We start from the raw sequence: 26,359 nt of genomic DNA, 5'->3' as shown, positions 1-26,359 counted from the left end.
GTACTTTGCCACTGAGACAGACCAACTACCAACCTGTGTGTATATGTTAAACTTCTGCAAATCCATATTAGAACCTGTAGAATGATCTGATGCCATTTTATCTACTGCTTGGTAAGGCAGCTGCAGAGGGGCTTCTCCCACTTCAGACTTCTGAGTAGAAGTTGGAGGTGGGTGCTCATCTTCCAGGCAGGTTCTAGCACCAACAGTGCTGCACAAAGTGCTTTGGAATCGATACTAGAAGAGTCTCTGACTGCTTCTTGCTGCCCCTTTTGGGCTTGTTGCTGTAAGTAATGAGACTGGATGGAGCTGCTCTTTGAGAGGCAGCTGCTCTGTTTGTGGTGATGCGCTCCTTGGTTATGTGTGAAGAGCATATTAGGAGCAGGGGAACATCTGTCCTGCCCTGGGTCATAACTCACTAGGCTCACCCAAGCTGTGGCTTCTCATTCAGTGAAACTAATTAATACTTTTTCCGTGCTGGTTTTAACTTCTGTTTCCCAATTCCAGTTAAGAATGTAGCTGAGCTGTGGTGAGCAGGGCTTCTAGATTTGTGGTTTGACTTTGAAGGGCTCAAGGGGGGACTCTCAATTTAAGAGAATCTTTCCACTGTACAGGAGGTGCAATCATTCAGCCTCTGGGGTAGCACAGGGAAGTGTGACTTTTGGGGTGACACCAGGAAAATGCCTCTGATAAGCTGTCAGGTTGTAAGCTGGCAGCTAAAGCTGGACAGGTTCAAATAGAAAATAAAATACACGTTTTAAAGATAAATAGTTGCATGTAGCCAATGCACTGAGGTGTGCAATGGATCCTTCTGCTGCAGAATCCAAGGCTTCATATTCTTCTCAAAGAAATTTTGAAATAACAGTGAATGAAATTAAGGGAAAATGGCAGTCCCCAATGATCTTTAAATATTCATGTTATCTGCGTTTGTGGTGTACTTGCGGTTTTGTTTCTCTCTAGACATTAAAATAACTTGAATATTTTCTTTGAAGTTTGGTGGTGAGTAAGAGCAGCACAAAGGAAATGCAGAACTGCCAGCCAAGCGTGGGACTGCCCGCATGCATCATGCTTTATTTGCTCAAGGTGATACCATATATTCAGAAATTCAGGCGGAAGGGGGGTGCAGGATCTCATAATTGGGAAGATGATATGTAGCCTGGTGTTGTGTCTGCAGAAGTTTCCAGCCGTCGCTGATGCTGGTTGAGGTGGTAGAGCAGGTAACCTGGGGTGCACTTGTGCAAGTGAGGCTGTGAATGTTCAGAGGGAAATACTGAGTAACTGCAGCAGTTATTTCTGAATTGCTGATAGCAGTGGAGATAAGCTGGGGATGGAGGGAAACATTAAAAATGTTTGTGCAAGCAAGACCCAGGGCTGCAAGTGAAAGAGAGCTCATCAAATGCTGGGAAATGGAGCAGAGTAAATACTATGGATGTGGTGGGAAATGTGGTGGGTCCCCTGAGACTGAACCAGCCAGAAGTCCTGAGCATCTGCGGAGGATGGGATTTGGGTAAAGCTGTACAGCTCGCATCACTGAAGTGTTTCTATATTAATCTCTTTCCAAGTTATTACACTTGAAATGTGAAAAATCCTTAGCTCTGGATTGTTTCTGGAAGGAAGTCTTCTATAAGCCAGTTAGTGAGCACAGGAGAGCAGAAAACAGAGTGCCAACAACTGAATCTTTGACCAAAGAATGGGAAACACACCTGCTGCTGTTTGATCCTGCCTGGCAGGTAGAGTGCATGGAGCTGCCAGCTCCGTGGAGAGACCACACAGCTGAATCAGTGCTGCAGAAACCTATTCATAAATGCAATTTATGGGGGAAAAAAAAAAAAAAAACTTGCTAGAGGATTTCTGGTTGCACCGGCAAATATGGAATCTTCTTTCTTGGATAGGTTTTCCTTTTTTATAGTTTCTACATAAAGTTTCTTGATAAAGCTCTGTTTCAGGTCATGGTCTTTGATCTTAACAGAGTTTTTGGAGAATCTTTAAAAAATCTGAGAGGGAAATGATCCATAATTGTAATTAGGTGATAAGGTAAAATCAAGGTTTTTAGTATCAGGCACAACATGGAAGGTTTTGCAGATGCTTTCCCTCATCTTTTTGGTTTCATTAGTTAAGCAAAGCAAAACTCTTGAAGTAGGCATATTTTCACATTCCAAAAGCTTTCACACTTGCTCACCAAAGCTCTCAGGGGGCATGGTGTTGCTCAGCTTGGGTACAGGCTTGCAATGTGCTTTTTCTTCCAAGAAATTTGCAAAGGGGGTTGAGGAACATAGTGCCCAGGGATAAGCTGAACACCTGTTTTATCTGCTCAAGTTTTCCCCAGCTTCATCCCAGAAGGACTTTGCTTGATTTGTTGCAGAAGTGCTGCACATCTATCAGGAATCACAATGAAAACACAGCTCTGCTTACCAGTTGGTTGACAGATTCGGAATTTTTAGTCCCTCTTGTTGTTGTTGTTGTTTTTAAGTTCAGCTACCAAAAGTAACGAATCATTTCTATAAGTTGTGCTTTATGGAGCTCTAAGGAATGCTTTTCCCATGAAACAGCTGCATCCATTATTTGTTCCCTTCTTCTTGCTGTAGTGCCAGAGGTATCTAATACCTGAAAATCCCGATTAGAGTTAATGTATCAAACGTTCTAATCAAGTAATGCCAGATGGAATTTATAAATAAACTATGCTGCGCTGTGTGCTCTTAAAATTCAAACATGGAGCATAAGTCAGTGCAATATTTTCCTTGTTTTATTGCAAACAGACAAAACCCAACACATTTCTTCTTCCTTGATTCTGCATTGCGGAGTTGCGTTCACTGGTACTACCAGGAGTAGTATGAAAGACTAAATAGATAATTTACAAAGCTGATTCTCTTTGGATTCTCTAACTTCCACCTACCTTCATTTTCTAACAGCAAAATAAGCCATCAGGCATCTCTGAGGATGCAGGAGGGTTGTTGTTTTATGTTATCCCACGGCTACTTCATATCTTCAGTTAGGTTAGAATATTGCTACTGAGTGTTGCAGGACCTGATTGCACCTGTTGTGCTGTCTTCTAACAGTGACCTCGTCCGGGTGCTTCAGAAGATGCCAAGCAGGTTCTGCCATCTGCCAAGAGTAACATGCTTGTCCTTCTTGGTTGTTCCTCGTTCCAAAAGGCATTTTTTCCAGATTTCAGAGGGGCAGTGGTAAGCTGTCTTACCGAGAGCTGCTCACAGGGGTGTGTAGGTTGCCATTCAGAACAGAGGAGTCTTTAAGGATGGCCATAGTCTTGTATCCTGCCCATGTCATATTGCTCACGTCCTGCAGCCCTGCTCCAGGCTGCTGGCTTCTGCCTCTCAGACATCATCTCAATCTTGTCTTTAAAAGCAGTGTTGGTCATCTTTTTTTTTTGTTTAGCTCATTCAGTTTCTGCATCTTTAACTATAACTACCTTCTGCTGGTGTTTTTGTGATGTGTACGTGGTGGAACAACTTGGGGACCTGGGAAAAGTCCTGTCTGAGCTCTGCACAGGGCCTTCAGGCTGAAGAGAGGGAATGAGGCTATGGTGCAGCTTCAAGGGTGCAGACAGAGGTGTGCTTAAATGCTTCATGTAGGGATTCAATTACGCTTATATGAAATCCCCCAAAGCACAGATGTGAGACAACTATGTATTTTTTGCTGTACCTACTTGTAAGTAATGCAGCCTTCTCCCTCACCCAGTTTGTAGTCACCAGGAAGAAATAATGTCTTTGCTGAATTCTTCTTCATCATCTCTGGAAAGTGAGAAATGTTACCTGGAAATAACACACAGGCTTATCAGGTTGTATATTTTATGAAATGTTACATGAAATTCCTGGGTGACAATTTGTTCCAGAGCAGAGGGGCTGGGAAGCAGTGCTGAGCTTTGCTTCAAGAAGCAGCTGCTGGTGCTGAGCGGGGAGGTGGGTGGATGTGTGTGCTGTGCTGAAAAGGAAAAGAAATTCTCGTCAGATGTCAAAGCAAAAATAGGAGACTTTAGAGATTTAGACTGGGTGGAGGAGGTGGGAAACCAGCTCTGCAGAGATGTTAATTACTTCAGGAAGAAAAAGAGCACAATGGAGTAGGTGTAGCAGGAGGTTTACTTAATAGAATTCACATCACTGTGAACCCACTTTCGTTGCATTTAGACAGGTTCACAATGAGGACTTTACAACAGAAATAGTTTAGTAGAGGAAAAACAGTTATTAGTCTTTTTATTAGGGGGGAGGGAATTTTTTACATATTTTCTCATACAGGAGGCCAAGAGCTACTTCTACCTATATGTCATGCATGGCTTTGGATTTGCTGCATTATGGGGTTACAAACACACAGCCCTGGGGTTGCAGAGTGGATCTGTAGGGAAAAGAGAGATAAGTGCAACTGCAGAAATGGCCCTTATTCCCACAGAGCCAGCAGTGGCAGCGTGTGAGGGTTGTGCTCACTGTGAGTCCCCTTCCGTGCTTGCTTTCTTAGCACTGTGTGTTATGGATGTTTCTGACATCTATGTCTGGGTGGCACAGCCACAGTCCTGGTTGCCTGGCTGACCTGGCAGCTGTCCCCTGTCCATTGCTGCACTCCACCCTGTTGCACACAAGTGATGGAGCAGAGCAGGAAGAAAGGCAGAACGGAGACATTCAGTGTTCTTTTTGGCATGTTTCTGGTGCTCCCAGTATGCTCAGGTGGAGTCCCAGGTGTGTGTCCCACATGTCTCTGTGCGGGAGATACAGCAGATAAGGCAAAGTTTGAACATGTGTAGATGCTGCTTATAGTGTTCCTTTTTTTTTTTTTCTTTCTTTCTGAAAGACCCTTCTACAAAGTCTTAGTAGAAAGGGTGAGGAGAGAGATTTCTACTGGCCCTGATCTGTTAGACAGCTGTAATTAATTCTCGTACATTACAAGTTCACTGTTTTGATCAAGGGCTGTTCTTTTCTTCATCCCAGTTTCTTGTTGTGAGTGTGTGTTGATCCCATTTGGAAGGTGGGCTCAGGAGGGGACTCCCTTTTGCTAGCCCTGTCGTGGCTAATGGCGTGGTGTGAGCTGTCTTTGTAGGCTGGAGCAGAGATGATCTGATGTTGTGGGGTCACAGGTGAGTGGTTCGTTTCTGCAGTTCAGTGTGAACGTGGTTTAGGCTCCAGGTTACAGTAGCTTTTTTGTTTTCTTTAGAAGGAGGTGAAGAGCTCTATGCCCCACACTGAGGTTAGCACCTTCCTCATGATGTCTTTTCACTCACGTAATACACAGTTTCTGCTTTCTTAGACCAGTGATTTATTGGTGAAAAGACATTTCAGTCTAGCCATCAGTGAAGGATGGTAGCTAGTGAAGATAAGTACAAATCATGGCAATGTAGGTGGATAAATTCCACGAGGGAGTTGCTGAACATGTGAGATAGAGGGAGAATTTCTCTGCAAACCCATCCCTCTCCCTTGTCTTCACATCCGGGTTCATGAGTGCTCCTGATTCACGTTGGCTTGATGAGCTGGAAGAACCCGCTGAGCCTGTGATAGCTGCAGCCTGAGGACTGGCAGCTCCCTGCCCTCATCAATTCTGTTTTTAGACTGAGATACATCTTTACTGAAGATTAGCAGCCTGGTGGGTTGAGGAAATTAAATTTCACAAGGGCTGCAAACTGGAAAGCACATATTGAGAGGTGTGAAAATGAAATGGGGAGGTTTTAATGTAGTGACTTCTTAATGAGAAGATACTATGCCCTTGAGTCTTAGGGCTTTTCTGGAGGTGAAGTTGCTTCAGAACAGCAGGTGATGTGAATTTAAAGAGGAATGATTCTGGAATTTCCCAATCTGGTGAACCGGGACTTTGGTCCCAGAATAAAGAATGAGATTATTTCTGTCCCATTTCTGATTTGATTTAATGCAGTTCTAGAACTTAAAATTGGCTAATCTAGCAATCCCACAGCTCTTACTTTGGTCTGTTCCCAGGCAGAGAGGTGTTTGCCAGAGCTGGCTCTGTGGGTTGACATCCCTTTGGTGGGTGTCCCAGCCGAGGAAATGTCCTGGTGCTGCTCAGGGCAGCATGTTGGTGGCTGTGCCAGATGCTCACAGCCATTGGCTCTCTCCTCCTGGGGCTGAGCCTGCTCCCATCTATGCTGCTGCTTCTGGAAACGTAGCATGATGCCAAAGATGTCCCAAGCCACTGGTAGCCCCTGGCTGCTCCAGCACTGCTCTCCACAGGCTCCTGTGCACGTGTTTGCCTCACTTTGACTTGAGAAAATGCCTTTCAGAAAGCACATCAGTGTGACTTGGTGATAATGGGGAGTTTGGGAAGGACCCTTTAAATGCACTGAGCATCTCCCCTGATAAAAGGTGGCAATGTGTACATACACCACACACATATCATGAGCAATTTGAGCTGCCAATGCAGTTTTTTTTCTATCCAGGTTATTTTGTGACCTCTCTGCTTGTTTTATTTGGCAACTTCTCTCTGTGGGAAGGTGGTGGGGTGGGTGTGTTTCAGCCTGTGAGGGCTCTGCCCTGCACAAGCTTATTTGCTTGCTTTTATCTGATGAATGTGCCCAGTGTGTGTTCCTAAACGTCTCGAATCATTTCTGGTTGACGGAGTGCTACCTTGTACTGTAAAAATTATTCAGTGTCATCTTTAAATAAAAATTTAGATCTGTCAGGATTGTTTTTCTCCCAAAGGAAGTAAATCTCTTAGCCTGAGATTTTGTTTGGCTTGTGAGGACGTAGCAGGAATGTTTGCCATCTGATGTGCTGGCATCTAGATGAGAGCAAAGGCAGATTTTTTTAACCACACGTAGACAATTCCGCCAGTGTGATGAATGAGTTTATTATTCTGTAAGGTGCTTATTACATTATGCTCCTCTTTGCCTTTGTCTGCGGGGAGAGCCCATTAACCGCTTCAGGGACTGATGTTTATCTATGAAGCCATTAGCCTGGATGACAATCCCTGCATTTATCTGGGGTTTTGATGCGGTCAGAATTCCATCATACATGTTATAGGAATGATGGCCAATGCAAAGCTGCTTCATAAGAGTCTGTTTGAATGATGAGGGGACTCTTCTTCTAGGACTGCGGTCCTATGGGAAGCCTTCCCACAGTGCTGTGGGTTTGGCTGGGATAGAATTGATTTTCTTTGTAGAGGCCTGTATGGTGCTGTGTTTTGGATTCTTCATGAAATCAGTGTTGATCACAGGTACCTCACGGCGCTGTGTTGTGTTCCCCTTCTCCTGACTGTTTCCATGCAGCTTTGCGTTGCTCTCTCAGCTTTTTCTCATTTTTCACTTGTCTGTGGTGTCTGGGGCATCTGACTGACAGAGGAGGGCTTTAAAAAAAAAAAAAAAAGCTAGAACTGGCTTGCAAGCAGTTTCACTAATTGCAGCTTTTTATAAATTTAGCAGATGAACTGACAGTTTCTTGAAGGTGTGTGATCACCACAGCCTTCCCTTGGATTCTGCACGGGCTGTAGAAAAAATTAATCTCTAAGGTGCTAAGCTAATGTACTTCATCTCATTGCTCAATAAGTTGCTTTGTGTTCTAGTTTGCAGTCTTCATTATTCCTCTTATCGCTGCTTTGATGTTGGACTGTTGTCTAAAAGTTCTCTTCAGTGTGTTTTCTATGCTTGTATTTTATAAATGTTTATTTTAGGAGTTTTTATTACTCTCATTGTCAGCTTCCTGTGATGGAGGTTCTCGCCTTTCAATGAGAGGGGTCATTTTATTAGATTTTCACCCAAAGATGTCTGATTTGATAGGCACAGTAGGGTTGAAATAATACTTTTTATCCCTTGAAATTCATGGTTGTTTCAGAGCTTCTAAAATAACTCAGTAAGACGAATATGTTTAAGTAGTTCAGCTGTCTGACGTAGGATATACGTTCAGCACTTTCTTTAATGCTTATGGAAAACATCCTGATTTCTCATTTGGCCGTGGATTTCACCCCCTTTCTTGTGACTCATTGTATCATCCAGTCCTCCTATTGTCACCCTCCCTTTGAATTGTCAAAACCATGCATAAAATCTTTCAAGTCTTTGGTTTTCTTTTAATTTAATTCACTGGAATTGAACTCAGGTTTTTATATTGGCCGCCTTTCTGCTGCATGACTCAGCTGGAGCACAGCACATCTGGGCAGCTTTCCTTATGCCTCTATGAGACAGCCATACAAAACCATGTCTCATCTTCAAAAGTTCATTTCTACACAGCATATATCAGCCAATGCTGGCTGAAGAAGAATCACCTCTTCCCCCTTCTCATCCTGATTCTTCCTATTAAAAAAGTAAAGTAGAATTTACTAGCACCAGCCACCTGGCCCTGCCCAGCTCTCATCCTTTTGGTGAGAAGCTTCCAGCAGCAATGATTTCATACTGCTTTTGAGCTTGGTCTGGATCGACTCATTGTGTGCTGAAGTTGGTCCTGTGCACACAGCAGGGAATTGTGCACCTGTTGGGAAGTGATGGCACAGTGTGGGGAGCCACCAAAGATGTGCAGTTTCTAAGAAGGAAATAGAAGCATCCACACAGAGGGTAGAAGTAGGGAGGGGATGGAGGCAAGGAATGTTCTTTCTCTGGTGAATTTAATTCACGCTTTTTGCTAAATGTAAATGATAGCTTAGGAAAAATCTGCTTGGAATACCTAGCAAATGATGTTGCCAGGATACTTCCTGATCATGTTAATTAAGCTGTCCCACGGATTTGGCTTAATTACTGCATAATTTGCATATTGGAAATGATGGTACGCGTTACTAAAGAAAGCTCCTGTTCTGCTAGCAGGAAGACTGTTGCTCATGAATTCATTTTCAAGGGAAGGAGTCTCTAGGTTCATATAATGATGTATCTTGAAAATAAAGTTGAGATTTTTGATAATGAACTGGCATGTATATCTGTATATCTCATTCCTTTTGGTATGATTACACTTTATGCTTTTCCTACCAAGTTCCTGAGAGACTGCATCCCTGCAGCCTTCCTCTTGTTGGCTATTTCTTTGATCACAAGGACCACTGCTGCTTTCAAGGCTGCTGAATCAGATATCAGTCAGTGTGAAAGTGGTGGAATATTTGTCCTGAAGACACTTATGTTTGAAGCTGCGTGTGCATTGTTGGTGATGTCATTTACCACTCTCCTTGGTTAAGCTCACTGTTAAACTATAATTTGTGTGCTTCCATGCTGAAAAAGTGAGATCAACTCCACATTTCTGTCAGGGTCATTTTATACCCCCCATCCCTGCTTTGAGTTCTGTGGTGTTAAACTGCAGGACTACGATGGTACTTTGGAAATAAAAGATGACAAAACATCATAATTCCTGCATCAAGTAAGGCAATATATGTTTTGGGAAAAATTATTGGGAGTACTGCAGCTTCTCTGTTCAAACTGCTAATTGCTTTGATTTATATGGTTGCTAGGATATGAATTTCTGACGTGGTTTCTTATAATTCTTTTTTGATCTGTTCCTAAACAGGTGATCATAAACAGCACAATCACCCCCAACATGACCTTCACCAAAACCTCGCAGAAATTCGGCCAGTGGGCGGACAGCAGAGCCAACACTGTGTTTGGGTTGGGCTTTCCCTCTGAGCAGCAGCTGTCCAAGGTAACGGGGCTCCCCAGCAGTCCTGTTTGCTGAGAGTGAAGAATTGCATGTACCCATCCAGCCTCTTCCAGTCTGCGTGATTCTGCAAATCCTTTTCATCCACATGCATTGATCAATTCCTGTAACTTGCTAGTATCTCTGTATACATAAGCAGGCTGCATTGCAAACTCTCTGGTCTAAACTATAAACTAAATTGGATCGCTGATGATGATTCTAGTGTGGGGATTTTGATGTTTTGCCCAGGGTGGTTAAAAACATTTGCAACTCCGGATGCTTACAGAGCTGTGAAACCAAATGGGACCAAGGTTGCACCTCCTAGAGCTGCCCTGACCCTGGTATCAGCACAGCCCTGGGTAGGGGCTGGCTGCAGCAGCACATGACTGCCTCTGCTAATGAGTAACAAGCAGTGTAAAATAAATTCCCTATCGTTAGATCAGTGGTCTTGCCAAGTGCTCATCAAAAGGCTGAGGTGTTTGTTCCTGCAACAGAAAAGCATTATTTATCTAGCACATAGTTGCCTCTTGAAGCATGGCTACTTGGCATCAAGCTTAGCAGTTAACTAAACACTGTGTCCTAGGACATGGTGCACAGCCTCTCAAGCTGCTGTCCTCTTACATGCTTTATTTGAATGCAGTCCTGAGAACTGAAGTTTCCTGTAGTGTCTAAAATAGCTAAGGCAAGTCATTGCAATTGGAGGGAGACATTTGAATCACTTGAATTTTTACCAGGTTTTAGTTTTCGAAAACTATTTAACTGAGTTTTTGCAGTTTCCAGATGTGTGGTTTTTTGCAAGTGTTTCTTAAATACAAAACATCTTTTACCTTGCATATTAAATTACTTTTGGATTTGGGATGTCTGTTAAGGTGCCATGGCAATAATGGGATGCTGTCCTGGAGTGCTAAGGCTGCTCAATCAATCACATGCAAAATTGTTTTTTAAAAATGTGATGTTGGTGACAGTGAGGTTTTGTGATGTTTAGATGTAGATGAGTGCTTGTTTCACCTCAAAGAGGTGTTTATAGCAGCTAAATAAGTAGTAGGAGGATTAATCAAGGGGAATCATTTGTTTTGAGTAACAGGTAAACCATGATATAATGCAACATTTGGGCATCTTTAGAATCAGTACATTTGGAGGTCCCTAATCAGAGATTTTACCATATTCTCTGGAATTGACCAAAGATGTGCCCAGAATAAGTTTAATGCTGGTATTGTTAAGTGATTCTTTAATCTGTCTTTAATCTGTGAAGTGCCCATTGCCCATGCTACAGCCTTCTTGCAGGAGAAGCTTCCAAAACCAGCAGAAAGGCGGTTTCTGGTCAGAATATTGAAAAGAGATGGCTTAAGGGGCACTTCTGAAAATGGCTTAAAATGTTGTGTTTGAAAATCTGGCAGTTGTCTGTCTTGAAAATGTTAGAAAAGCTGTTTATTACTGCCATGCAAAGCAATGGGACCAAGATATCCCTTAAGATCATGCTCCTCCTTTTAATTATTAAGCCATCAGTATGAAAGATCAAAGATGGTGAAGAGATTACAGAAGTATAAGTGTATTGGGAATAGCAAAATTGTTTCATTTTATGCTGATGTCATTACACTCTTATAAAAGATATAAATAACAGTGTGCCGGGCTTCCCCAAAATACCTGAAGCTTTTAGTCAGGATGTGGGAGGGTGTGCTAAAACTCCTGTGAACCAGAGATCAATAGCCCCGGCTTAAAATAAATAAGTAAATGAAAATGAAGGATGTCTGCTGAAAACAATGGATGATAATGAGATATGAGAAGTGGTTAGCTCTCCTATCAACTCCTGCATTTTTTAAGCATGTTGGCTGGCCTAATAAAAGTTATTGCCTCTTTCTAATGGCTTTCTTCTCTTGAGATGCTTAAGCATTAATCCATACCTATAGGGACAAGCAGTTCAAATTAAACATGAGCCATTAACGAAAACTGCATTCAGTGACCTAGTAACCTAATTAACCACAGACACTGGGACTCTCCTGATCAATGTGGATGGTAATGTCCTGCTTAGGGTCCTTTACCTCAAAAATGTCTCAGATGTTGTTACACCAAAATTGAAACAGGAATCAAACCAGAATTAATGGTCTGTTTGTTTGTGATGGAGAGGCAGGGCTGATGTTGTAAAACTGGTGATGTGTTTTGCACACCAAGCTGTAAAGTAACGTTTCTGCTATCACTCAGGATGCTGTGGTACAGACATGATAATCTTAGGAGCAGTAGCTAGCCAAGGGCATAGGGACAGAGATTTATACAGGTGAGAAGTCCAGCAAGCCCTGACTCTGCACATTATAAAGAACTGCAGCCAGCTTCTGGGAAGCGCCAGACCTTTGCTTTCCATTTATGCACGTGGGTGTTACGTGTGCAGTATGATCCCTGGCCACTTTCATGAGCAAAAGCTCTCATCCCTGATAATCTGCCTGACTCTGAGGAAAAGCCACAGTGGCAATGCCACACATGCAGTGTGGGTCAGGCACCCAGTGGTTGCAGTGGGAGCATCGCATAGCCCATTCCACAAACCCATAGGGTGAGGAGGTCTATGGGACTGCTGTGGGTGGGAGCAGCTGCTCCACGTCTCATAGGAGGAGACATGAAATATAGTGCCAGATAAGGAGCTTGAAATTCCCGTGCATAAAATAATGCTGCTTAATGTGTAAAATGTTAAGAAGCTCTATTTCTACATATTTACATATTTCTCCAGGTGACACGCAGGCTGCAGATTTTGAACAGCCTCTAAATAATCTGTGCAATGCACAGCTGCATCTTTGAGTCCCCACTAAATCCCTTTGATCAGGACTCCCAGTGATGCAGTGCCCATGGGCTGCCAAGTTTCCCAGGGGTGGGAGCAGCCAATCTGTCCTGCAGCTTGGTCCCACAGCCTACTGGGGTGCATCAGCAGCCATGGCAGCCTGTTGGAGAGGTCTTCAGTTGGTGTTTCTCCCGCTTGTCATTCTTTTGTGAATTGTGGGGAAGTTTGTCTGCTCAATGACATCAGGAAGGAGAGGGAAGGTGAAGGGAGGAAAGATGGTAAGAAGTTGGTTTTGGAGAATTAGACATGCTATAGCCTCTTGAAACTGCATTGACTACGTTTTCACTTAGTACAAGCTAAGAATTTCCCAGTTCTGAAAAGCACTCTATTGTTGCAATGGCTCAAAATCACTTCAGATCTTGGTGGTGAAATGCAGTTTTTTTTAGTATCTTGATTATCAGCTTTTTGTGTTTGAGACAGAGTTGGTCAGCTGCTGGAGAGAGGCAGCAGCCAGCATTGGTAAGGTTGTATGGGTCAGGGCTATTGCTGTTGTGTTTCTGCACCCAGCAGAATAATCAAGTGAAAGGCTTTAATTGTGTAGCAAGCCAAGGGGATCCTCTTTATCTTTCAAAAATAAACTGTGAGCAAAATCTAGCAGCTGTTAATTAGCTAAGAATAAAAAAGGAGCAGCGCCAGAACTCCATGGATTGCAACCAAATGTATGGGATAAACAAATGGCAGAGAAGTCTTTCACCTCAGTTTCTGTTGCAGCCCTCTTTACATTGTAACAGTGCTCAGAAGTAAGGATAATACTTCCACTCCTAAAGCCAAGGGTCTGTCTGAGATTGGTGAAAATCTCACCTACTGGTACTTGTTTTTAAAAGTGTTAAATGTGTGTGTTGGTAAACTGGAGACTGAAATCCACTGTGTGAAGAGGTCTTCATCAGTTTTGTATTGAAGGTTGCTTTTGTTTAGTCACATACGATTTCCATTATGGCGCTGTGTAAAAACATCCTTTTCTTCTTGGCTCGGATGATTTTTCACAGCAGTCTCCTGTGTGCTTTATGAAGATAGCTGCGAAGATAAAATTTGATAGATCACTTCTAATTCTTTTTTCATATTTCATAAAGTCCATGAAGAACCTTCATAAATTTTTCATACTTGCCCATAAGGATTTATTGGAAAAGCGAGACTCGAAACAGCCCCTCACTGTTTGCAAGAAATCCAAGTGTGGAACTTATGTTGACACAGTATTTTAGAAATAATCCTTTTGCTGCAGCTGTTTTGTCACAGTGGGAGATATTATGGAGATGTTCTATGTAAAGTTGGAGTCAAATAATGTAAGGACAAAATGTAGAGTAGGTGATGCTAATGATCTTCATAGAGCTACAGAGGTAATCAGGTTGTTTTGTGTGTAGGGACTGCACGTGCCACCAAATAGAAGATCAATACTTTACATATGCAATTCCAGCTGTTGTATGGAACATAGCTGGATTCAAGAGCTCCATATTCATTATTCATAAGCATTGTTACAGTCTGTAAGTGGCTTGCAAACTTTCATTTGGCTTTAAAGATGTGTTCCTACATGGGATTTAAGTGTGGTGTGTGAGTGTTTGTTGGAAATCTCCATTCTGCCTCAATGTGTATGTTCAAATTTCTTTTAGTTGAAGATTTGTTTTATCAGTCTGTACAGTCCCAGTATTGTACTGGGAGAAAGCATGCTAACTACCAGCTGTAAATCTGAAAGTTAGAGGGTAGGATTAGTATGCGGATAATGAGCCTTCCCATTCCTTGACTATAAAATGTGATTTTTGTAAGGCTTTTATTTACAGTTCTGTCATAGGTATTCTGAATTTTCCAAGGATATAATGGCAGTATTTTTAGCCACTGTGCAGTAAAATAGATCTATTTATATGTACTTTTAATATGTCTTTCCTTCCTCGTGTTTCAAGTTTTCCAAATCACAGGTTACTTCAGCAGAGAGACAAACTTACCTACTCATATTCTGCCAGCATCTTAATTACTTTTTTTTTAATGCCTTTTCTTCCATCTTTGCAATTATCCTTTTAAAACTTTACATCTGTTTAAAGCGTTTAAAGCCCCGCACCACTGATTGGCTGCAATAATACTTGTATTTCAAAGCTGTCAGACTGGCTTAGGAGCAGATGTCCTCCAGCAACTTGTAGGAATGAGACTGTTGCTTTTCATCTTTATCTTTCCGTTCCACTGACTCCCCCAGTTTGATATTTATAGAAACCACTCAAACTTTTTCCTAAAGTCTTCTATCTTTATTTTTCCAGTATTTAGAAAATCAGACCAAAAAAGCTGCATTTTCATAGGTCCTTGTAGCACATCCAGATCACCTTTTTCTCTTCTTTTGTCTTTATAATCCCTTGCTTACATCCTGCAGATGTCTCACAAGCTCATTTGCATTCTTTAATTTAATTGACTTGCTCTGAGGAATAGAAGGCTGATAATTTTTTTTTATCCAAATACGACTCTATGACTCCATAATCTTACATACTTTGGCTTAGTATATAAGATCATAGAATCATGTATACTTTTGACCTTAATAGACCATCAGTGTTGAGTGAAGAATGTCGAGGGAGAAGAAATAAACAAAACCACTTCATACCAAGGGGCACCAGTAGCTCTGTGGGATTCTACTGTGAGCTGCAGAGAATCCTTCATTTAGAGACAGCATTGCCATGCCTTTGGAAGCACCTTCCTGCCAAAGAATTAAAATGTTTTTCTTGCCAAAAAATAATAAATTATCAAATTTAGTGGGTCACTTCTGGAGATCTATGAGACATACAAAGATAATAAACCAAACAGTTTTATATATAATTAATTATTTTAACAAGCATCTTTCGTGCTATTTCCAGTTTGCAGAGAAATTCCAAGAAGTGAAAGAGGCTGCCAAGCTAGCAAGAGACAGATCTCAAGAGAAAATTGAGACCTCAAGTAATCATTCACAGGTTTGTAATTTATCTTTAATACCTATATGCATACAGGATAAATAATTTAAAGCTAAATTTTCTAATGAACTACCAGCCTCTGGCAGCAGGCTGGGGGGAGTATATCAAATGAAGATTGCCCAAGGTAATTATCAGCTGCTGGGAACTGACATTGTCAGAGGAATATTTTTCATCCATCCATGCTCTTTGCCTTCATTTACCTGTAAGTTTTTTTCAGCAGTTCTGAACTGTTACAAATTCTTAATAGCTGGGAGAGCTATACATCCTTTGATTTGTACTCTTACACATAGGTTGGGTCACTAGCAAGTATATCAGCATAGTTCTGTAACAGACAATAAGTAAGATTTATTAAGATACTCCTTTTTGTTATCTGTCTGATCTACTTCTGTAGGAGTTTGGTTTGCCAATGCAAAGGCTTGCTTCACAGCCAACCATGTCTTTCATTGCGTGGATGTGATTCATTGAAAGCTGCATTGCAGAAACAGGCAGTGCTTTAGTGAAGGGCTGGATGGAAGAGCTCATGTTGCAATTTGTATAATATGCATTTTTAGGCAGCAGACCTCCATACAGCCAAGCACCTCTGTGCCCAGTGAGCACTGGGCAGTGGTGTATCAGCAAAGTATGAGTGCTGGTTTGGTGGCAGTGCCTGGCCTGTGCTGGTATTTGGAGGAAGGTTATATTCATATTGCTCAGGAAATAGAGCTGGATGACTAGAGAAATGTTCTGAAGGCTCAGTCCTGCAACTGACCCCATGGGAGAAGTCCAAATACAGCTCAGAGAGGCTGACTTTGGATATTTGTGGTTTTTGAAGACTTTGGTCATGGCTTTTATGATTCTCTGCTTGTTCTGTATTTATGGTCGGCAATAAGCAGTGTGTGCAGGTCATCTCTTTGGAGCAGCAGAAATTTGTATATTTTTGGGTTGGTCTTTGTGCTTCCAGGAGCACTGTATTGTTTCATTACCTTAAAAACCACAATCAAAGGCCCTTCAGAAGCCTCGTCTGTTAAAGCAATTAAAAATTATTTGTGAACACTTTAAACTTTCATTTTGTGCATCATTATCATTCTTTCATTCTTTTATAAAGAGAGCAGCTTTGCACTTTTCACGAACTGTGAGTATTCAGCTCATGACATGTTATCTGTTCTGTGCATTTGTACCTCCTTGCACTCATGTGGGTACAAGCAGAACAGGACCCCTTTCTGGCTGACAAAAAGGAAAGTCCTCTATGCTCTTCTTGTGTGTCACAGCATGCAAGTTGTGTTACTTTTGGGTGGCAGCAATCAAGCTGCTTTGCAGGAGATGTGGGATTTAGAAAGAAGCCCTGCATTAATCTGTGTGTTGTGCCACAGGAATCTGGGCGTGAAACACCATCTTCCACCCGAGCATCTAGTGTGAATGGGACAGATGATGAGAAGGCATCCCATGGTGGTTCTGCTGAGGCACAGCTCAAATCTGAGAATGATAAACTAAAAATTGCTCTAGCCCAAAGGTGAGGTTCCTTTAATATCTTAATTGTATGAAGATGGTGTGCTGTAATTATCTGATGGCTAATGGTATTAGCAGAAATTATTCAGATGTAATAACAATTTAAAATGATGCAGCAGAAGGAATGAATGAGCAGATTTTAGCAGGCACCTCCTGGTATCTGATTGGGAGATATTTACCTTTTCCTGATCTGGTTCATGATGAGATAAGATCATCTGGTGATGCCACACCACCTTCCTTTCCAGAATTTTAGATCTACAGAAGACCTAGGTCACTGAGAAGCAATTGCTACTGGTAACATACGAAGTTAATCTGTTCCTTCCCTTTGTTCTTGCTGCGTTTACTTCAATGCAAATAGGTAGAGAGATTTAAAATTCTTAAAGGGAATGCACTGCACCATAAATGGTTGAAATGAAAACTGTATTTTCATTGGATTTCCTAGAAGTCTTTGGGGGATGTTTTTTTAAGCTTCAAGTAGTGCCCCTTGAAGTCACGTTTTTTGCTACTTTGATAAATTATTTGAAATGCTGAAAAGAGTAATTTGCAGCCACAGTGAAAGCACTGAACTTGGAATATGCAAAGCTGTAGCATTAGAATAGTGCAATTCTTTTCTAGAATCCTGCTTGCTTTGTCTGCCTCTTGTGTGTGAATATGTTTGTGAATGGATAGAAAATAGATCAGGATCAAACTACTCATAAAAAGCTCTTTAAAATAAAGGCAGCAGTGACAGGAGCAGCGTTACACAGTGAGCAACTCTAAGGTTGCCTATTTTACACTTGAAGTACATTATCAGCATTTCAGTAGCATAACCTGTTCTGAATCATACTGGTTGCTCATTTTTCCTGCTGAAGACACCTCCACGGGCACAGAAGCTGCTGTGGAAGAGGTTTCAGAGCCTCCATTTGCTCTGTTCTGTAGTTCAAAGCTCTGGAAAGTGAGTAGCTTCATTCTTCAGCACTATGTAAGGCATATTGAAGGCTGAGCATAAAATAAACCATGTGTGGGTAGTATCCCCTCCTCTACATCATCCATCCTGAAGGGTCCCAGCAGTGCTGACAAGCTGTAGTGATACAGAGGTACAGGAGCAGGGTACACTGGTCAGACAAACAAGATGTGGGGTTAAATGGTCAGCCCATCTAACGGTGTCTGGTCCTTCCCAGTTCCTCCAATGTAAAGAAGTGGGAGACAGAGCTGCAGACACTGAGGGAGAGCAATGCCCGTCTGACCACAGCGCTGCAGGAGTCGGCTGCCAGCATAGAGCACTGGAAGAAGCAGTTCTCAGCCTGCAAGGAGGAGAATGACCAGCTCAGAAGCAAGGTAGCCCTGCACCAGCAGCAACCAGGGGGTACCAGGGCACCTCGTGAGCTTTGATGGGGGTGACCAAAAACAGTGAACAATGAGAGGGGCAACCAGCAAGTTCAAATTGGCAGTTTTTAAGACAGATACAATTATGGGTTCTGGATAGAAGGTGTCTGTAGTGAGAGCATTAATTGAAATGATCCCCAAGGAGCTTTGAGGGTTAGCTGTGCTCTCTTCTTACATTGCTGCCACTGTGTGTGTGCTAGGGACAGATGATGTTACTGATAGAGAAGCCTGGGGGCTGAGGCAGCGGCAGGGAGTTCACAGAGCTGGGATCAGAGGAGGATGTGTGCTGCTGCATAGTGTGGAGCACTGACCTCTTGGCTTGGACAACGTGGTGTTGGAAGGGCTGCTGGCCAGGATGATAAACAGAAGAGTGATAAAAGTAGGAGTACAGTTGTTGCATGCCTTTCAAAGCTCACTTCAACACTGCCAGAGGGTGAGCAGGAATGGTTATAGCGTGGTCACCCACACAAGGCCCAGCTGGAACCACGCAGCAATGAAGCCAGGCCTGGAGGTGGGCAGTGGGGCCGGGAGCTGCTGCTGTGGCACCAAACCGGCTCCTAACCACTTCTCAGTGGCTGTAGCCTAGAACTGAAGCTATTATCTAAACACCTCTTGCTATAGCAAGTGTCACTGCCCTGCAGGCTTGCTGGAGCAGCAATGCAATCAATATGATGTGCTCTCATTTTCCACACAGTGAGGTTTTCCCAAGTCTCTCCCCAACCTGTGGGGAAAGGCTGTGGGAAGTGTGGCTCCTGAGGTGAGGAGGTGGCTGCCCTTTCCTTCCTGCTGCAGCCTCAGTGACAAGCAGCCCCTGAGGAGGCCGTGCTGAGAGTGTGGGATGGATTTCTTCTCCTTGCCACACTGACACACCCTATCCATTACAACCTTACACTGGTTTCACAGAAATGACGTGCGGATAGTTTCCTCAGCCCCGCTTGTTGTAGCAGCTCAGTGTTTTGTGCATCATTGAGTAATTAGGTGAGGTACTGTGTGAAAGAAACTAAGGGAAGCCCCAGTGCTCCCTCATGGATGTGTTTGTGGATTCTTTTTAAGGCGAGAAGCAGTGATTTTGTAGTAGTTGAGTGCTGTGATCTGAGAAACAGATCCATGACATGTTAAATTTGTCTTTACTTCCCTCTGCTCAGTGGAGCAATGCCTGCTCACATTGGCTGTGGTCTGCCCCAGATTTTCTGAAACGTGACTATTACATCTGTTTTCTGGCATCTCTTAAAGATTGAAGAACTGGAGGAGCAGTGCAATGAAATCAATAAAGAGAAGGAAAGAAACGCACAGCTGAGCAGACGTCTCCAGGAGCTGGAAACAGAGCTTCAAGACAAAGAGCTGGTAAGTGCCATAAATACAGACAAGGCATACATTCGTACGTTCCGGTGCTGGAGTTGCTTCTCACTTTGGGCAGAGATTTATGGTCTGACTTACCTACAGGCAGGAAAAGCCTGTTGTCTCAGGGTGTTGCCCGTTTCTAGATTTTCTGGGCATAACACTTTGGCAATAGTTTGATAGATTTTCTCAGATCTCAGTTTCACCATATTATGTGCCGTGACAGCACACTTTATTCTGGTGGTTTGTGTATGCAGTGCTTTACTCCCACAAGAAGAGCTGGAGAGGTGGAACAAGTTGCCCCAGGCCAGACAGATGTCTGCTGAAAACAGTTTTTGTTGTCAGTGCCCGCATCCTGTGTTCCTCAGACATCAGGAGCAGCAGGATTTTTCATTAAAAAGACATTTACAAAACAACTGGGCATTTGCATAGCAGGCCCTGTTTTCTTTTTTTCCCCCGGATTGCTCATATGCTTCAGCTTACCCATTTTACAGCCTCCCTCTGATCTCAGGACTAAGGCCAAAAGTGAGAAACTTGAATTCATTTGGAATGGCCCATTTTGTCATTTTTGATATACAGGGTGGTCATTTTTCTAAGGAGAATGATGTTGATGGCTTGGGGCCCCTGAACAGCAGGAAAAATAATGGGATCCTTGTCTTTTCTTTCATTACAGTGACCAAATGCTCTGTGCTGTTTGAGAAAGAAAGAGCTGTCAGCAGGTGCAGTAAAGTTTGCCATGTGCCATTACAACATCTCAGCTGGCACTCTTAAAAGCAGTGCTGTTAAGGGGTTTTAAGATGGCACAAGGAAATAGTTTAGGGAGATGGATTTTGATGCACTGTTATAAATATAATATGGTTCTCAGCACTGTATTTCCAAGGAAAATGTCATGCTTTCTTCGCAGCCTTCCTGTGGTAATAGCACATATAAGAACCCTTATTTACTAGCATTTTGCTCAAATTTCACATTTTTGTGATACTAAATGAACCAGAAACTCAATTGTCTTGTGAATATCACCTGTCATCCAATTCATTAATTTGTTTTCAAACTGCATGCTTGCATTAGTAGGTCCTTGATTAGGTCTAAACCACCCAGAAGTAACCAGCATGAAGCCCAATTGTGAACATTGCCCTCTGAGAAGAACTGCTGATACTGTCTTCATGTAGAAAATGAAGAAAGAAATTTAAAGGCATGGGAGTCAGGATAGATTTATCTATAGAAATATTTATATAGACATATATTGTATATCATATGCCATATGTAAATAGTATGTATTTATGCACATACATACTGTATTATAGTATATATAGTAAGTAATCAGTGTAATAGTGTATATATAATATAATATTTTTATATTTTTACATACGAGTTCTCAAGCATTGTGTATGTGCATACATATACATATGCATGAGAGCTCATATCTCAAAATAAAATTACTCTTTCTTTCCTCCATATCAACAGCTGGAATATTGCCTGGATATAGTTATTCATACATTAGTTAAACAGATTATTCAGTGCATTTCAGAAAAGTCTGCAGTATTAAATGGTGTGCTGTCTTACATGAATGTAAACTGGTACTGAGAAACAGAATATACTCACATTTGTTCTTGAGATCGTGACCTGTGTGGGCAGCATTTCTGCACTCTCTTCAAGGCACAGCTTCTTTTGACCTGCAAATGTTCTTTTCAGAGGCGCTGGCAATTGTTCTGCAAGATGCACAGGATTTCTTAGTGCCTTTCCCAACTAACCTCAATGGTGGTGTTCGTTTGTGGCATTAATGCATTCAGCACTCTTTATTTCCACCAGACATGGTCTCCTACTGAGTCACGTTGTTCTGTTCATTACTCCTCTCAGTTTTGATAGCAGTGGTAGAATACAAACCTAGGGAGGAGTTGCCCAGGACTGTGCAGTAGGGAAGAGCCCACCACAACTGTGCTCTGTAATGATGCCTCTTTACATGCAGCTCATAATTCCACTGGCCCTTTTTGCTGCCATCTATCACTGTAAATTCATGTCTAATTTGCTCTTTGCTACCATCTATAAATTGCTTGTAGCATTACAGCACTTCAGATTCTCTCTCATTGAACATATCTTTTGAGTAGGTATGTCATTTAAGTTAAGATTTCATTAATATAATTAATGACATTCATGCTAGAGATTGGATTACAGTGTCTGTTATAGAAGTAAAAATGCAATGAAAAATGTGTTCTAACGTATTTTTGAATGCAGACGTGCTATTTTGAGTATTTAAATCCAAATACAATGCAGAGTATAATAAAATATGCAAAATTATTCTTAAATTTTCATTGTTTTAAATTGAAGCTTGCAATGATTTTTCTTTTGTGTTTTCAAAGGAACTGGAAGAGCTCCGAAAGCAGGGTGAAATTATACCACAGCTCATGTCAGAATGTGAATCTGTATCTCAACAATTACAGGTACAGTTTAGCAACGAAATTAATTATAAAACAATTGATGAATTTACTTTGTCTTATAACTCATACAGTTCTCTGTTTGGAATTCAGGGTTTAAAGGCAAAAAAAAAAAAAAACAACTCGGTTTACAAAACCAAAAAATACTTGTTAGTTGCAAAATGCACCGTGCCCTTTGTAGCACTGACTCATTCATAGCTCTGTTTCTGTTAGCGCACTCTGGTTCACATTGCATCCATCTCCTGCTGGTCAGACTATCTCACATCCTATATTCCCACTGTGGGGCTGCCCCAGCAGAGCCTGTGCTGTGCTCGGAGCACCCCAAGACCTGGGGCTGATTGCTTCAGAGGCTTCTTGGAGAGTAACAGATGGGCAGAGCTGTGTGCCATTGGGGACAATACTCATGGGGGCTGTGCTGGTGCTTTGTGGTTCCATAGGGGTTGGGGTACATGGCTGTGCTACTGGAGGTGCTTGCACACAGCAGGACTCATGGGACTGTGCCTTGGGCTGCTTAAGTGCACTAATTAATACATAGAAGGACAAATGTAAGCAGTCTCATCAATAAAATCAGTCCAGTCAATGGCATCAACACTCTAATAATATAATTGGTGTCAAATCAGATAGAAGTATACTGAGGGGAGACAGGTGCTGAGTGTGGTTTGATTCAGTGATGCCTATGGCTTTTAGTGAGGGTAAACATGTGCTTGTGCTAATGAAACGGAGACCAGGCAGAAGAGCTTGTGCAGGAGCAGACTGCAGGATGGGAGGTGTTACCTGGTTGCCCCATAGCATGCCTGAAGGCTCCACAGGGGCAGGGGCAAACTTTAAAAAAAAAAAAAAAAAAAAAGATACTGATAAATCCTGAAGTACTGCATAAGGCAGTAACATTCCTTGGGCAGTATTTTCTAAAGCTTGTCTTTCAAGATTAAACTACCATGGATAATTCTGTATGTAATTGCTGGCACGGAATCTAATTCTGCAACTGTAGCAGCGATAGAAATGTATGCGTGGTGTGTGATTTAAAGCCAGCTGAATTTTAAGATATCAACCAAATGACAAAATCTGATTCAAAGTTGTCTTTTCCAGTTAATCTGTGTCCTTTTCTGCGTGGGTTTTTCTTAATCTGTCCAGCACGTGTCAGTTGCTTCAGAGGTGCTTGTGTTAATCAGTTTGCAGAAGTTGGAGCAAACTTTTCCAATCTGATGCCATTTGTTGCTTTACTCTCTTAAATGCTGCTCATCTTTCCTCTCTATGATTTGTCTTGCTATCTTTTTGTCTTCAAGGATGCTGAGAATAAGAACAAAGATCTTGAAGAGAAAGTCAGAACACTAAGGACAGAAGTTGAAGAAAGCAAACACAGGCAGACCAACCTTAAAACTGAATTAAAGAATTTTTTAGATGTACTAGATGGGAAGATAGATGAATTACACGATTTCCGACAAGGACTGTCTAAGCTTGGAGTTGACAACTAGATGGCAATAGATTTTTGTAATCTAGGGTCTGGATGTTTGATGTTTTGTTGATCCCAATCATGTGTTTTACAAAATATAACTAGAATGTTCCACCTGTTTGCATTGTTTTTGTACATAGAGGCTGAAAATTTGCTGTGGGTTATTTTGGGTTTTTGTTTATTTGTTTGTTTTCCAAACCAATTGTGCTGCTCACTGAATTCTTTTGAGGTTAGAAACTTTCTATGCTGCTGCTCCAGCTTTGTGGGGTTGGGAACAGGTAGAGGGTTCTGTCTCAGGAATCTGGAACTAGATCTACCTTAAAATGAATATGCAGTTAGTTGTTGCAGGGAAATTTATATCTTTCTTAAGGGCTGTTGCAACCATAGAAACGGAAAACAAGTCTTTTTTTTTTTTTTCCAAACTATCAGCACTCCTAGCAACGTATCCTTTTATTCCTTGGCCAAGCAGAGAGATTAGATGGAGCTCCTGCAGTCTGTAAATCAGCCTGGTAAAATGTGCCTGTGATGAGCTGCAGCCAAGTGAATCACTTGACATGCATGCCAGTATCTTTAGGGACCACATCGATCAGGCCTGATTCAGAGAGTAAAATCTAGAGGATTTCATATAACCTTCAATTCAGGCTGCATGTGCTTGCTTGGGTCCATGCAGTGCCAAGACAACAGTGTAGAAATGAATGCCAGCTCTAACACATTACCCATAGGTGAGGACAGCTCCTCTTGCTTAGCAAGGCCATCTCTCTTTTGAACCATCATCTCAGTTTTGAACCCTTACTGTGCAGTCACTGAGTGTGCCTCTGAAAAGTGCGCACCTGATTCTTGGGACCAGATTTTAATTGTAGGAGGGGACATACTGCTGCTTTGTACGCAGTGCCCGTGCACCTCTGCTCACCTCCATCACTGCTGCTCGGCTGCCACAGCAGGGGCACAGGAGGTGTGATCAGAAAAGCATCAGGAGGTCATAGGAAGCAGCTTCCTGCCCAGGAGACTTGCAGGTAATGACTGCATGAAACCAAAACCCCTTTCTTTCCTATGATTCCTGCGTTCCCCCCTCAGGGGTCAGGCGGGTGGGAGTTAGTCACTAAGTTTGACTGACAAAAAAAAAAAAAGTCCTAACCCAATCTATAAGGCAGAAAATGTAGTCTTTGTTTATTCAGCAGCTCTAAATATGTTTTGAGAAATGCAGACTTGTACACTGGACGCAGTGAGGACATTGCTGCATCACTGACTAATGTGAGAAGGACCGGAGAGGAGCCCACATCTTGCTTTTATCCCTAGGAATGCCGTCAGCTTCTTCCATTTCTTTCTCCGTATCCTGGTTTAAGATTCTGTTTACGCTGCATCTGAATTCATTCAGGAAAGAACTTGTGATTATGGATATTATATTTGCTTCTGTCAGGTGGAAGTTTGGTGAAGCACCAGGTGAGTGCATTCCAGAAGTGACTGATTCAGTAGCCATGCCATAATGTTTGCATATTATTTCTTGGGGACTTTTTCTTTCTTGGCGTGTTTCGATTATAAAAGTGACCTTTAGAAGATGTGGGTTATAGATGAAACACGCGTTGAATTATTTTTTCACGTGGCTCTATAATCCACATGCTGGAGATGACTTTTGTCTGCCATTGTCCTATGAGTTTTCATTTCATGCATTGTGTTACCATCATTGCCTATTGTTCAGACTGGACTTTTTGTACTCTTTTAATCCTTTTAAATGACACATGTGAAGCTGGGACCTTTTATAGCCACTATGACCATTTAAGTCTTTAGAAAAAAAATGCTGTAGGCTGTTGAAATTTAAAAATAAAAATCAGGTACATAGCATGTAGGCGTGTGAAAATTAAACTTTGTCAGCCTGGAATATTCAACAGTTGCATAATGTGGGGTTAGGACAGACTTCTCAAAATTGAGAATGACGTCAGAAACTGTGTGTGGTGGTGAGCAAGCAATCTCCATTTTTAGTCTATTTGATAGCAAGTCCGCAATCATGAAACAGGCAGCTTGTCCCGCTTCTCCTCTTTCCCCCATACTGCTGCAGAGCTCCATGTGTGGGGGAGCAATACAGGCAGTCAGGGCTCCTGGTTGCAGTGCTCACCATGCCTGCACTAAGGACCCTGCTCCGTCTCCTGCTTCCTTTTGTCTGTTATGTGATCTTAGGGCTTCTCGCTCTGGTTTTAATATAAAATACGGTCAAAGGAGTGCAAAAGACTCTGCAAATAAATAATTCTATTGAGATTAGTCCAGGCTTTTTCCAGCTTTAGTCAGATCTGTTGCAGATCCCAGAGCTTGATTTTATTCATTATTACAGCTCAGGGCTGTGTAAACCCATATGGCTGGTGAGGAGGAATGTCAGCTCTATATCCATTGTACATGAGGCTGTATCTCGCCTTGAGCACCCATGATCTCACTCTCCACACACAGGTTTCTCCCTCAGAGTGGTGCATGGCAGGATGTCTCCTACCTCAGCTGTGTGCTGCATGTTTGCAAAGGCCTTCTGCCTGGCTCTGAGTGCCACTGCTGCCCCTCAAGTATGCCCTGCCCTGGTGGCATCTGGAAAGCTGGGGCTCTGGGAACAGAAATCTGACACTCTTTAGTGAGAGTGACTGCCTGTCTTCCGTGCTCTCCAGAGAGATACTCTTCTGACACAGTGTTAGAGCTGCTGGTAGTCTTGGTTTTTCTCTTGGAGCAGTGGCCAAAGTAAGCTGAACAGATCCAGTAGAAATGGTCAGTGGCAGAAAAATGACTTGAGATGATTGTCATCAAGGGGAATGGAATGTTTCTCTGGCATGTTAGTTAGCATATTGGAAGATGACCTTAGCCTAATTGTTAGAATAAATGAGTTCAAAATGAGAAACTTAAAACTTTGTTTCACAAAGCAAAGTAACACAGTTTAGCCTTTTCCTTTTTTTGCTATTTGGTTAAGCCTTATTTGCTGATTTTTGACTCAAATTCACAAGTAGTGGTATTTTCCCAGAAAGTGTATTTTCAGC

General features: G+C 42.2%; 1 protein-coding gene across 1 annotated transcript in view; it reads left to right on the top strand.

The window, feature by feature from the left end:
• Positions 1 to 25,180, top strand: part of HOMER2 (homer scaffold protein 2) — a 50,001-nt gene extending 24,821 nt beyond the window's left edge. Inside the window, exons 3-9 of the mRNA XM_031587677.2 lie at positions 9,420 to 9,551; positions 15,195 to 15,287; positions 16,637 to 16,776; positions 17,933 to 18,089; positions 19,371 to 19,481; positions 21,830 to 21,910; positions 23,188 to 25,180. Of these exons, the coding sequence (XP_031443537.2) occupies positions 9,420 to 9,551; positions 15,195 to 15,287; positions 16,637 to 16,776; positions 17,933 to 18,089; positions 19,371 to 19,481; positions 21,830 to 21,910; positions 23,188 to 23,376 (903 nt within the window). The 3' untranslated portion in view covers positions 23,377 to 25,180. The remainder of the gene's footprint in view (positions 1 to 9,419; positions 9,552 to 15,194; positions 15,288 to 16,636; positions 16,777 to 17,932; positions 18,090 to 19,370; positions 19,482 to 21,829; positions 21,911 to 23,187) is intronic.
• Positions 25,181 to 26,359: the final 1,179 nt, after the last annotated feature.

This window comes from Phasianus colchicus, chromosome 12 (assembly GCF_987193195.1).
Source record: "Phasianus colchicus chromosome 12, bPhaCol1.hap1.1, whole genome shotgun sequence".
Lineage (NCBI taxonomy): Eukaryota > Metazoa > Chordata > Aves > Galliformes > Phasianidae > Phasianus > Phasianus colchicus.
This window is presented reverse-complemented; position numbering and strand designations above follow the sequence as displayed.